Source organism: Salpingoeca rosetta (genome assembly GCF_000188695.1).
Source record: "Salpingoeca rosetta unplaced genomic scaffold supercont1.2, whole genome shotgun sequence".
Lineage (NCBI taxonomy): Eukaryota > Choanoflagellata > Craspedida > Salpingoecidae > Salpingoeca > Salpingoeca rosetta.
The window spans coordinates 1,228,083-1,239,267 of record NW_004754932.1 but is presented as its reverse complement, the minus strand read 5'-3'; the positions used below and the strand labels follow the sequence as shown (position 1 = coordinate 1,239,267).

The 11,185-nt window shown below is 55.2% G+C and overlaps 4 protein-coding genes across 4 annotated transcripts in view; 2 read left to right on the top strand and 2 right to left on the bottom strand.

The window, feature by feature from the left end:
- Positions 1-138: 138 nt before the first annotated feature.
- PTSG_11650 (uncharacterized protein) lies at positions 139-1,963 on the bottom strand. Its single transcript, XM_004998259.1, has one exon. It carries the CDS (start codon positions 1,941-1,943, stop codon positions 153-155), a length of 1,791 nt encoding a protein of 596 aa, XP_004998316.1. The 5' UTR covers positions 1,944-1,963; the 3' UTR covers positions 139-152.
- Positions 1,937-4,555, top strand: PTSG_00848 (uncharacterized protein; the record flags this gene model as incomplete). Its single annotated transcript, XM_004998258.1, has 7 exons — positions 1,937-2,424; positions 2,795-2,904; positions 3,108-3,237; positions 3,398-3,446; positions 3,654-3,752; positions 3,960-4,140; positions 4,406-4,555. The coding sequence occupies exons 1-7, from the start codon at positions 2,037-2,039 to the stop codon at positions 4,553-4,555; spliced, it is 1,107 nt and encodes a 368-aa protein (XP_004998315.1). The 5' UTR covers positions 1,937-2,036.
- A 314-nt stretch (positions 4,556-4,869) lies between these two features.
- On the bottom strand, positions 4,870-9,707 carry PTSG_11649 (uncharacterized protein). Its single transcript, XM_004998257.1, has 10 exons — positions 9,531-9,707; positions 8,404-9,133; positions 8,165-8,223; positions 7,703-7,792; positions 7,413-7,547; positions 7,086-7,199; positions 6,618-6,875; positions 6,162-6,373; positions 5,757-5,856; positions 4,870-5,503 (listed from the first exon to the last, which is right to left on the bottom strand). Exons 1-10 carry the CDS (start codon positions 9,612-9,614, stop codon positions 5,360-5,362), a joined length of 1,926 nt encoding a protein of 641 aa, XP_004998314.1. The 5' UTR covers positions 9,615-9,707; the 3' UTR covers positions 4,870-5,359.
- A 96-nt stretch (positions 9,708-9,803) lies between these two features.
- Positions 9,804-11,185, top strand: part of PTSG_00845 (pyruvate dehydrogenase kinase) — a 3,941-nt gene continuing 2,559 nt past the window's right edge. The window contains exons 1-4 of the mRNA XM_004998256.1: positions 9,804-10,056; positions 10,259-10,547; positions 10,835-10,918; positions 11,108-11,185. The exon at positions 11,108-11,185 is cut by the window's right edge and continues 36 nt beyond it. Coding sequence (XP_004998313.1) covers positions 10,001-10,056; positions 10,259-10,547; positions 10,835-10,918; positions 11,108-11,185 — 507 coding nt within the window. The 5' untranslated portion in view covers positions 9,804-10,000. The remainder of the gene's footprint in view (positions 10,057-10,258; positions 10,548-10,834; positions 10,919-11,107) is intronic.

Here is an 11,185-nt window from a genome sequence, read left to right as displayed (position 1 = left end):
TGATGATTTTGGACTCGAGTAGTGACCGGTGCTCTCTCTGTGTGTGTGTGTGTGTGGAATCGTGTGTGTGTGTGTGTGTGTGTGTGTGTGTGTGTGTGTGTGTGTGTGTGTGTGTGTGTGTGTGTGTGTGTACACACGGCCAGGAAGACGGTTTACTGTGCAGACCCATCGACAGAAGGGTCAACAGTGAGAAACCCATGAAGAGTAAGCTGTGTTTGAGGCATCACAATAAAGTCAAGGGCCGAACGAAGGGAAACCAAAGAGTCACGATAGTTGGCGAGCTTGTGCGGGTGGAATGTAATGAAGCGGCGAAGTAGAGTGGCCGCCTCTCTTGCTTGCTTAAGCGTTGGTGGGGGTGCGTTCACTTTCGGGACTGCCGGGCGCTGTGACGATGATGGCACGTCGTCAAGACAAATCACATCACCCTCCCCATCGTCCCCTTCGTCGTTGTCGTCGATTCCACCCACACCACCCATACCACTGTTGTGGTCCCCGTCATCACCCACATCACACGTGCCGACATGCCCAGCCTCCCGTCCGTCAGAACCCTCAAGGTGATCAGCCATGGCTTGCAGATCACCAAGCTCATATGGTACCTCGGTAACATTTTCCACCGGTAAGCTCAGCAAAGCCTCGGCAGTTGGGGTCTCCTTGCCGAAGCGCGAGTCAAAAGCGAGCGGTTTTAGCAGTGCGTTCAGCTCGTCGATGTGGTCGTCTCCAGGGAGAATGTCGGCGTGATCCCAGCAATGGCGGATGGTGTCAACACTGACGTCCTTCCAAGCATTCTGGCACCAGTCAAACGCAACGTCGAGGGGCACATGCAGCCGTGCAGCCGTGGCGGTGGTGTCCTCGAGCTCCTTTGACAGCCAGGTAAGGTGACGCACTCGGTATTTCGCTTTGAAGGAGCGAATGATGCCAGCATCCAAGGGCTGCACATGGGACGTCGTGTTGGGCGGAAGGAAGACCACGTTCACCGTTCCGATACTGACACCCTTCAAGCCAAACCATGTGCCTGGTGTGCCATCGTCAATGCTGTGGGAGCGAGCATTGTCAACGATCAGCCACACAGGCCGCTGGACATGGTGGGTGAAGTCTTTGAGGAAGTTGTTGAAGATTGTGGAGGTCATCCAAGCGCTGCTGTTGTAGTCGTAGTGAACACCGGAATCACGCAATGGCCGCCAGCCTTTTGGAAAACAGCGAGGGCGCGCTGCCTTGCCAATCACGTACAACGGTAGCTTGTCAGTACCAGAAGCATTGCAGCACAGAGCAACGGTCAGTCGCTGCTTGTTCGTGACCGCTCCCGCACGTTGGTGAGATGCAAGAGTGCGGGTTGGGAGCTGTCTGTAATACAGAGCTGTCTCGTCCAAGTTGTACAGGTCATCACGGGAAACGTGCTCGAGGAGTCTGGGCAGCGCCTCACGTGCAAGCGCAACGCCATCCATGTCCGCGCTTGCCGCCTCTCCGTATAGCTTGCGCTTACAAATGCCATGACGATGTTTGAATCGAAGCAGCCATGAGTGGCTGAAGTTGAAATGGTCTGGTAGAGATATGTGCTGCCCAATGGCATGCGCTTTTGCCAGCAGTGTTTCGTCTGTCAGCGGGAAGTTTTGAGCCTGCTTCTGCTCAACCCAGGCGGCCAAAGCTGCTTCGAGACCTGCAACTGGGCTCGGTCGAAGCTTGGCACGCTTTGCTGTGTAAGGATCACTTGCTGCTTCCTCCCAGCGTTTTGGATCCTTGAGGATGTTTGTGATGCATGCTGGCGACGGACGCTTGCCAAACTTTGCACTGCAGAACTCGATGAGTTGCTCTCGAGTCAGCGATGCATCTCTGCCCTTCTCATGCACCACTGCTGCCTTCTCCGCTGTGGTCAGAGCCACTCGTTTCTTGGCGGTGGACATGGCGCCAGTGTTTGCAATTTGCACATTGCAATTGGCAACCGTCATTGGGCTAAAGTGACTTCCGGACACAAAGATTTTATAGTGACCCCAAATTCAGGGAACCAAATAGTCACTATATCCATGCGTGACCTGTAAAAGATGGATGCTGGTGGTGTGCTGATGAGGATGACGACGGTGCTGGCGCTGATGGCGGCGCTGATGATGATGGCGATAGTGACGACGACGACGATGATGACGGAGGCTGCGCCGACGTGTGGGTTTGAGCAGCTGGCAGAGCGCGGTGGCCGAACACGGCGGGATATTGTGAGCGGGCTGACGCCCACGGTGGATAGCCGCTTCGCGTTTCCCTCGGACGACAGCTCCGCCGATGTTGCACCCAGCAAATGCACGGTCAAGGACGATGTGGCCAGCATCTTCGGCATTGGCTATTCGGAGTGCTACAGCCCAGAGGTCACCGCACACTACTCAAACCTCGAGTCATGGCCAGACACCACTCTCAAAGTCAAGTTCAAGACCATCACAAACGGTATAGAATATGAAGCAGAAGGAGTGTCCTGGGTTGTCTTGTTTAGATTTCCTTCCATGTGTGCATGCGCGCGTGTGAGTGAGTGAGTGAGTGTGTGTGTGTGTGAGTGAGTGAGTGAGTGAGTGTATGTGTGTGAGTGAGTGAGTGAGTGAGTGTGTGTGTGTGTGCTGGACCTTGACCTTCTTGGCTCACGCGTTCCGCTGGTCCTGCCATGGGTTGAGTTGATGTCATGTTCCTGGTGAAGGTAATGCTCATGGTTAACCTTGTCCACCAACACATGGTGGTGTTGTTTGTGGGGCATGCTGCCACCTCACCCACACGTCCCCTCCATTCACGGGCCTAACTAACTTGCTGGCTGTGATTGCCTCAGACACCGGGACCGGGTTTGTGACACAGGACGACTTTGAGCACGCCCTTGGCCTGCTCAACTCATCGTACGCCAACGCAGGCATCTCCTTCACTGGCGACGCAGACTTTGTGGTGCGTTTGCGCGTGGGCCGGCGATGCTGGCACAGACGCACATCTGCCGTTCATGATGATGATGGTGATGCATTCATGTCTTTTGACGTTTCAATGTATCATACGCAGAACTCACTCTCTCGCTCTCACATGCACCCCCCCCCCCACACACACGTGCGCGCGCGCGCTCTCTCTCTCTCTCTCTTTCTTATGCACTGTATCAGGCGAGCCAAACCATCTTTGATTCCATGGTGAACACGGCGGGGTACACGTCCTCCAACCTGTTCGGTGTGCTGGATCCGTTGTCGCAAGTGCTGGGCATCGACCAAGACCTTGAAACGCGCGATGTACACTGTAAGTTGATGGGCACCCACTCTGCTCACAGCCCCAGCACACGCATTGCATGTCCCCGCTTTCGTTTCAGAGCAGCACACCACCCGATGTAGTCACCTTTGCCAGCCACACGCACTCACCTCCCCTCCAACGCCACTGCATGCCTGTCACTGTCCGTCAGCGTACATTGTCGTCCTCAAACTTGACATGTCGGAGATTGTCGGCGTCTGGTACGCGTTGTGTGTGTGCGTATGGTGAAGTGTGCGTGTCAGTGTGCATGCGTGTGTCAGTGTGCTTGCCTGAATTGTATGCATGTGCATCTGTGTATGCATTGCAGCTATGCATGCTCATTCTAAATGCGGCTTGTGCCTTCACTCACTCCCGCGTTATCACCCCTACATCATGACCACCATCACCACCATGTTGTGACCGCGCAGTGTGCCTGAGACGGGCATGCTTTCTGCCCGCGCGCAAGTGTTGAAGGATGCGAGTGGCGTCCCCGATTGGTGGGGAAATATCTGCTTCCTCGACTACAGGTGTGGCCACATGCTCAGCGCTGGTGTGTTGTGACAAATAGACAGCGTACAAGTGATGTCGGGTGGCTTTGGCGGTTGTTTCTACACTCAACCTGCACTCCCTCAACACACGCACACGCACACGCACACACACACACACACACACACACACACACACACACACACACACGCACGCACACGCACACACACACACACACACTCCAACAGGTGGTTCAGCGTCCGCGGCATCAATGCGCTTGCCGATGCGCGCTCCAACGGGCTATACACAATCCACGAGATGGGCCACTCGCTCGGCCTCCTCCACACGTTCCAGGCCGCTGCGTACAAGTTTGCCAACGGCGCGTGTGTTGCCCCAGATTACGTCGGCTCTTCATGCTTCGCGGAGGATGTACGCCGCACAGTTTATGCTTTGATGGGCCGTGCTTGTGCGCACATGTGTGCGTATGTGCGTATGTTCGTGTGCGTGTGCGTATGTGCGTGTGCGTGTGCGTGTGCGGGTGTGTGTGTGTGTGTGTGTGTGTGTGTGTGTGTGTGTGTGTGTGTGTGCATGTGCGTGTTTCCACGCGTGCAGCTGTCACATTCCCAATCACCCAGTGCTTACCTTCAACCTTAACCACCACCACGAACACCACCACCGCCACCAACACGATCAGGACTCGTTTGAGAACGGCGATTACATTGCGGACACGGCGGTGATGGTGTCAAGCACGGTAGCCTCTCCGGGTGGCAGCATCTTCGACAACGCCACATGCATGGCCGGTCCCCGCTACCCGGGACACTGCAACGGCAACCCGTTTGCGTGAGTGTTTATGAATGTCTGTCTGTGTGTGTGTGTGTGTGTGTGTGTGTGTGTGTGTGTGTGTGTGTGTGTGTGTGTGTGTGTGTGTGTGTGTGTGTGTGTGTGTGTGTGTGTGTGTGTTTACACGTGTGGTGTGATGCTGTCGTGCGTGAACTTGGATGAGTGAGGCCACAGCTTTTGTTATTGCGTCTTGTTCTTCTTCCTCCTTTTCCGTTGGGGCCCCTTTGCTTCGTGTTGCTCCTTCTCGGGCGTTTGTTCCCCCGTTTTGCCACTCGCCCCCCTCCCTCTCTTCCTTCACTGAAGCTGTTGGCACGCGAGCACCATTGATTGAGTTTGGTATTGGAGTAAACGCGATGTGAGACACCAGTCGTTTACGGATGGGCGGGCACAAAGCGCCCAACGAACAGCAACCAGTAGCAACAGCAACAAGAACACCAGATCAACAAACGACGGCAACAATAACCACGACGACGACGATGATGATAATGGTCAGAGACAAGGGGGAAAGACAGAAAGACAGGACAGGACAGGGACGCACAGACATGCACATGCACGCTTACATGCACACGCATGTGCAGAATGGGCTACAACACTACATACCACAACGCACACATACACACACACACACATTTGAAGAGCAGCACGAAGGCAACACAAACCCGCAGACTTGCAAGTGTTGCCTGTGTAGCCGGCTTGGAGTGCGCACACTGTCGGCGTCATCATCACTACTACCACCACACAATCATCACACCCACCACAACCATAACCCATCTTAACACACGACGCTCTTGTGACGGGCATGCACACATCAGTTCTTGCGCGGGATGGCGAGTGCGAGCTGTGTTGGAAGACGGCCCACATTGCCCGAGTAGTGGGTGATGAGGTCTGGCAGGTACGGAAAGCGCGGACCCTGGTCAAGCCCAAACGACACGCGCCCGCCACTACCCTGCACCTGCATCGCGTGGTGGACGAGAAGCAAGGGGAGGCAGGCAAAGGAAGGACGTGGGGCGAGGTTGTTGTGATGAGACAATTGTGGTGAAAGGGAAGCATCGGTGAGGGTGGGGGCCGCGTTTGAAGTGGATACGTGTGACGCGGAAACGAGAGAAGCGACACAGGACAAGTGGAATATGCTGCACTGACACGTCAACAACATTAACATAACAGTGCCACACAGCAGCAGCAGCAGCCTCGCTCTTTCTTCCCACCTTCTTGACTTTGTAGTGATGCGGCTTGGACTCGAAGCAGAGCGAAATGACGTAATCGCCAGGATGGCTCGTCGATTCGCGAACAAGATACGCCCCTTGCCTGCAGGCACAATGGCGACCCAGTGAAAGGAGCAATGAGTGGGTAAGGGGGCGAACGCTCGCGCGCGTGTGTATGTAGGTATGTGTATGTATGTATGTGTATGTATGTGTATGTATGTGTATGTATGTGTATGTATGTGTATGTATGTGTATGTATGTATGTGCGTGCGTGCGTGCGTGCGTGTGTATGTGTATGTGGGGGGGGGGAGGCTTAAGCGCAAAGGCGGCAAGATCACCATGTCAACTCCATCCTTCACCCCCACCCTCACTCGGCACAACCACCATCACTTATGCCAACAAACGCACGCGAAGTTGTAGTCCCTGAGCAGGGCCTCGGCCGCGTCGCGCGAGAGAGCGCCGTGGAACCAGGCGTGCTGCAGCAGCTGCGACGTGATGGAATCTTTCTCGCCGTTCTTGCCGTCGCCGCTCTTGCTGTCGTCGGCAAAGTCATCAAACTCGACGCCAGTGGCGGCGGAGACGTTTGGCGAATCCGATGACGCAGCGCGCATGCTTTGCCACTGGTAGTGGTGATGGTGGTGATGGTGGTGGTGTCGCAAGGACTTAGCGGTTTCACAATGCGCAAGCAAACTTCAGTGCATGCAAAGAGAGACAAAACGCACACAGAGAGATACAGAAACACAGACAGGCACGCATACACACACACACATACATACAGACAGACAGGCACGCATACACACACACGCATACACACACACAGACGCGCATACACACTCTCTATTCCTGGCCGACTGCACGGCACACCTTTTGCACGAGCTTCTTGTTCACGTGGCGGACATCCTGTCGCGTGGGCGCCTTGAACTGCTTGGCCGTGTCAGGGTTGAACTCGCCCAGCTCAGCAAGCTTGTCAAAGCGCTTGCACGTCTCCTCGTACCCTTCGCGCAGGTTCGCGCCAAACACGGCAAAGCGGATGCCGGCTAGCCAGATGTTGCGGTCGTCGTCGCTGCTGAACGTCATGGTCGGAATATCCTGCGGCTCAAACCGCCGCTTGCGGATGTTGGGCTGTGCACACACACACACACACACACAGCACACACACACACACACACACACACACACACACACACACACACACACACACACACAAGCACGAGGTGTTATGGCGGTACCGAGATGAGCAAGAAGAATGGGGAGGAGGTGTCACTTCGTGCTGGATAAGAACAATACGAGGGCAGATGTGCGATAATTTCATGCACGGAAGCGACGACTTACGCGGAAGGCAATGGCAAAGTGTGTCGGCGCCTTGAGTTTGGTGAGGAACGCCGGCAGCGGCGTGCATACGTAGTGCTCATCAAACTTGACGTACACTTGCAGATCGCGAGAGGCCTGCCAAAGACGAGGACAGGGAGTGACGGAAGGTTGTACCAGAAGGATAGGTGGCGTGCTGACGCACATTGTATCATGATGCACGTGGCGCTCGTGGCATGCATCAGATACAAGGGCAACACTGACAGCAATCTTGTATTGTTCGATAATTGTGTGTGTGTGTGTGTGTGTGTGTGTGTGTGTGTGTGTGTGTGTGTGTGTGTGTGTTCACACCTCTGATTCGCCCTTTGCTGAGAAGTAGACGCCCGACGCGCGGAGCACGCAGAACCGCTTCTTCCACTTCTTGCCCTCCTTGATCTGCGCAAATCCCTTCACGTCCGGCACGCGCGCCGTGTTGCTGAAGTACTCCTGCCAGGGTGCGCCAGTGGCGATGATTGTGGCGGTGGTGGTGGTGAGGGTGAGATGCATTCGAATCGCGAGAACACTCTACAACACACACACACATACACACACGCACACACACACACACACAATCAAGCACAGCATGTGCGTGACTGCGGCACCTGGAAGAGTCGGCGTTTTGCATTTCCGGCGAGCTGTGACGTCTGCGCAGTCGCCTCAATGTCCGCCCGCACAGAGTGGGGGAAGTATTTCTTGGAGAAGAGGGGGAGGAGGGATGGTGGAATGGAAACACCACGTTGAGGTTAGAAGAGCTTGGAAGACGGTGACAAGTAACACTCCAGAAGCAAGTTGGTATGTACATGCATGCACACCCACACACACACACCCACACACACACCCACCCACACACACCCACCCACCCACACACACACACACACACACACACACACACACACACACACAGACACACACACACACACACACACACACACACACACACACACGGGGGTGAGGCGATTGAAGGATTGATGTGGGCAGATGTGTGCGAGTGAGCGAGTGCATGAGCAACATCGTCAACCAAACAATCGTCGCGAGTGCACGGCTCAAGGGAACAGCGCACTAACCTCGGTTCCAAAACTGCAGAGGTCGGCAAGCAGGTCATCAAGATCGGAATCTTGCATGCCTGTCAGCGTCAGCGCGCGCGAGAGCGTGTGAGAGTGAATCAGTGTGTGCGTGTGTGGTTGTGGTTGTGCGTGAGTGCGTTTGGGCGTTTTGCACTGTTAGCACTTGCACTCGCGTCACACACTAACACTACCACCCCCCCCACACACACACACGCACACATGACTTGGTCTCTGCTTACTTGAGAGGACGGCGACGCTGGATGCCATGCCTGTGTCTGCATTGTGTTCATAATCACCATCATCGATGTGCTTGGTGCTTTGGGCTCCGTCGTGCCCCTGCCCTGTCTCCTCCGCCATGTGCGGGCCATCCAGGTCGCCCAGCATGTTTTCGATATCGCCAAGGATGTTGTCCAGCTGATCAATGGTTTCCTCTTTCGTCGACGCAGCCCCCGTGTTCTGTGCCGCGACCGGCTCTGGGTTTGCTTGCTCTTGCACGTCATCTTCTTCAGATTGAGCCCCGTGCTGCACTTGCTGTTCTCCTTCCTGCTGCTGTTCTTCTTCCTGCTGCTCCTCCTGCACATGCTGCTGTTCTTCTTGCTGTTGCTGCTGTTGCGTGGGTGTACCGTTGTTCTCGGCTGCAGGTGGCTGCTCAGCGGACAGGGAGTCCGTGCGAGGTTTTGGTTTCGGCTTTGGTTTTGGTTTTGGCGCGGGCCGAGGTGGGGCCGGTGCAGCCTCTGGGCCGGCCTCTGCTTCGTCTTGCTGCTGCTCGGCGGGTGCTGCTGTCTGCGGCTGTGAAGGTTCTTGGGGCTGTTCCTGCTGTTCCTGCTGTTCCTGCTGTTCCAGCTGCGCCTGCTGCTGTTCGTCTGTAGCACCCGCTGAAGGCAGGTGCTTCAGAATGCGGTTGCGGTGGCCCTGGAGTGTGATGCCCATCTCCGTGAGCTTGTCGCTCGTCAGGGCGCCAGCTTTCTCCTGTGACCGAACAACGTATTTGATGATGTGCCGTGATTGTCAGAACCGAAACGAGTCTTCTCCTTTGCACACAGCAGAATCATTGGGGAGATGCGTGGGAGCGCACACATAGAGACAGAGACAAACAGACAACCTCACGCACAAACATGCACACAGAACGTGGACGTGCACACACAGAGACAGACAAGCACACTCACCGACACAAACACACATACACACAGACAGACACATACAAACACATACACATACATACACAAAAAAACACAAACGCACACACAGCACACATACACACACACACGCACAAACACAAACACACACACACACACACACACACACACACACACAAACACAAACACACACACACACACACGCGCGCGCGCACACAAGCAAATCGCACCAGTGAATCGACGCCATGGTCCGCAAACACTTGGATGTACTTGGTGAGCTTGAGCCCCGTCAACCACTCCTCCACATCCGCCATCGCCTCTTCTGTCTTCTTCACTTCTGTGTTGTTTGTTGTGTTGGTGTGCTGGAAGGCAAAATTGCCTTTGTCTTTCCTGTCCTTGAAGGATTTAGAAACGTCAAAATTGCCTTCACAGCGACAACGACGACAACGACACACAAACAAAACAAGAGGAAAGAGCAAGCAAGCAAACAATCCATTCTTCAACCGCCACAGCACCTCACCCTTCTTGACCTTTGCTCCTTCCCTGGTTTGTTCTGGCATCATCGTGGCTGCCTTGTTCCAGATCCCAGATCCCGCCGCTCCCTTCTTGCCACTGCCCTCCCCCTTCCTTCTGCTCCACAACAAACCACAGTTCGTCTCCGTTGTGTCTTCTTGCGCCTTCAAGAGCAATACAAGGTCTCATGCAGCGAACACGGCGACTGCTCACTGAGGCCACCAAGTTCATCGACACAAGATGGTGAGGGCAGAGCTTCGCTGACGCTGTCTTCCTTTGGAATTGTGTACTGGCACGCACCAGTGGACCTCTCCACGCACGGCTCCAATGCAGTACCAGCAAGCATTGGATCTCTACATGCCCACGCTCACGCACACGTTCATGTATGTTCCTTTACTTGCGCTCATCGCATCATGATCACACACACACACACACACACACATAGGTCGTCCAGTCTTGAGTCTGCACTGGCGCGATCTGCCAAGTACCAGATCAGCCGGCTGAGTCTGGCGCAGCTGCTCACGTTCGGCCAGATGGAGGACCCCCAGCTGCGGATGAACCAGTCGTGCCAGTTTATCCAGAACGAGGGTGTGATCCGCCTGGCGCACATGATCAAGGAGATGCGCACGTTGCCGGACGACTTCTTGGACGAGCAGCACATTCGCCGTGTGTACAACTGGTACCTCGAATCCTTCCGCGATCTCCACGAGGCAGAGCACGTCACCCCGGCCAGCGTACGTTCTCACAGCAGTGTGCCACTCGCAACATCCAGCGGAAGAGGGTTTGCGGAGGAGTGAGCCCACGCGAGCGCGCCTCTGTGAAAGCGCGCCTGAGAGACTCGGGGTCATGATGGTGTGCGTGGTGGTTTTGTGGTGCGCAATGTTGTCACACCCGTGAATGAGAGAGAGAGAGATTGGGTTCAACCCCGTTCTCGCCGCGTCCTCCTCACGCCTGATGCCATCATTGACACGCACACACACATGTGCACGCATGCGTTGCTCTTGCTATGCTGTGCTTGCAGTCTCCTCAGGCCGGATACGTGTTTACGGATCGTGTGCGCTCCATTCTGCATCGCCACAGCTCAACTGTCCTCACCTTTGCCATGGTGTGTGCAGTGCCATGCATACGCTTGCTGCATGTGTTGTGCTGTGTGCTTTGTGTTGTGTCTGGTTTGTCTTGTCCTGTGCCTTGTCTTGTGTACGTTGTGTTGTGTGGTTGTTCCATTGGCTTCCACGTGGTCCCGGTGCATGTTGTGCTCAAACAATCACCCACCCACCGCGTTTGGCAACGGCAGGGCTTCCGCAACCTGAAGAAGCAGCGCAAACTGCGCAACTGCGAGCACTACGTGACGAGCTATCTTGATCGGTTCCTC

What these genes read in the sequence shown, in the direction of transcription:
- PTSG_11650 (XM_004998259.1), bottom strand. Translation starts at nt 1,943, where the DNA reads ATGACGGTTGCCAATTGCAATGTGCAAATTGCAAACACTGGCGCCATG.
- PTSG_11649 (XM_004998257.1), bottom strand. Translation starts at nt 9,614, where the DNA reads ATGGCGGATGTGGAGGAGTGGTTGACGGGGCTCAAGCTCACCAAGTAC. An exon ending in TCTGCAGTTTTGGAACCGAG is followed by an intron (nt 7,793 to 8,164) that starts GTTAGTGCGCTG and finishes CTCTTCTCCAAG; the next exon opens with AAATACTTCCCCCACTCTGT. An exon ending in ACAAGAAGCTCGTGCAAAAG is followed by an intron (nt 6,374 to 6,617) that starts GTGTGCCGTGCA and finishes CACCACTACCAG; the next exon opens with TGGCAAAGCATGCGCGCTGC.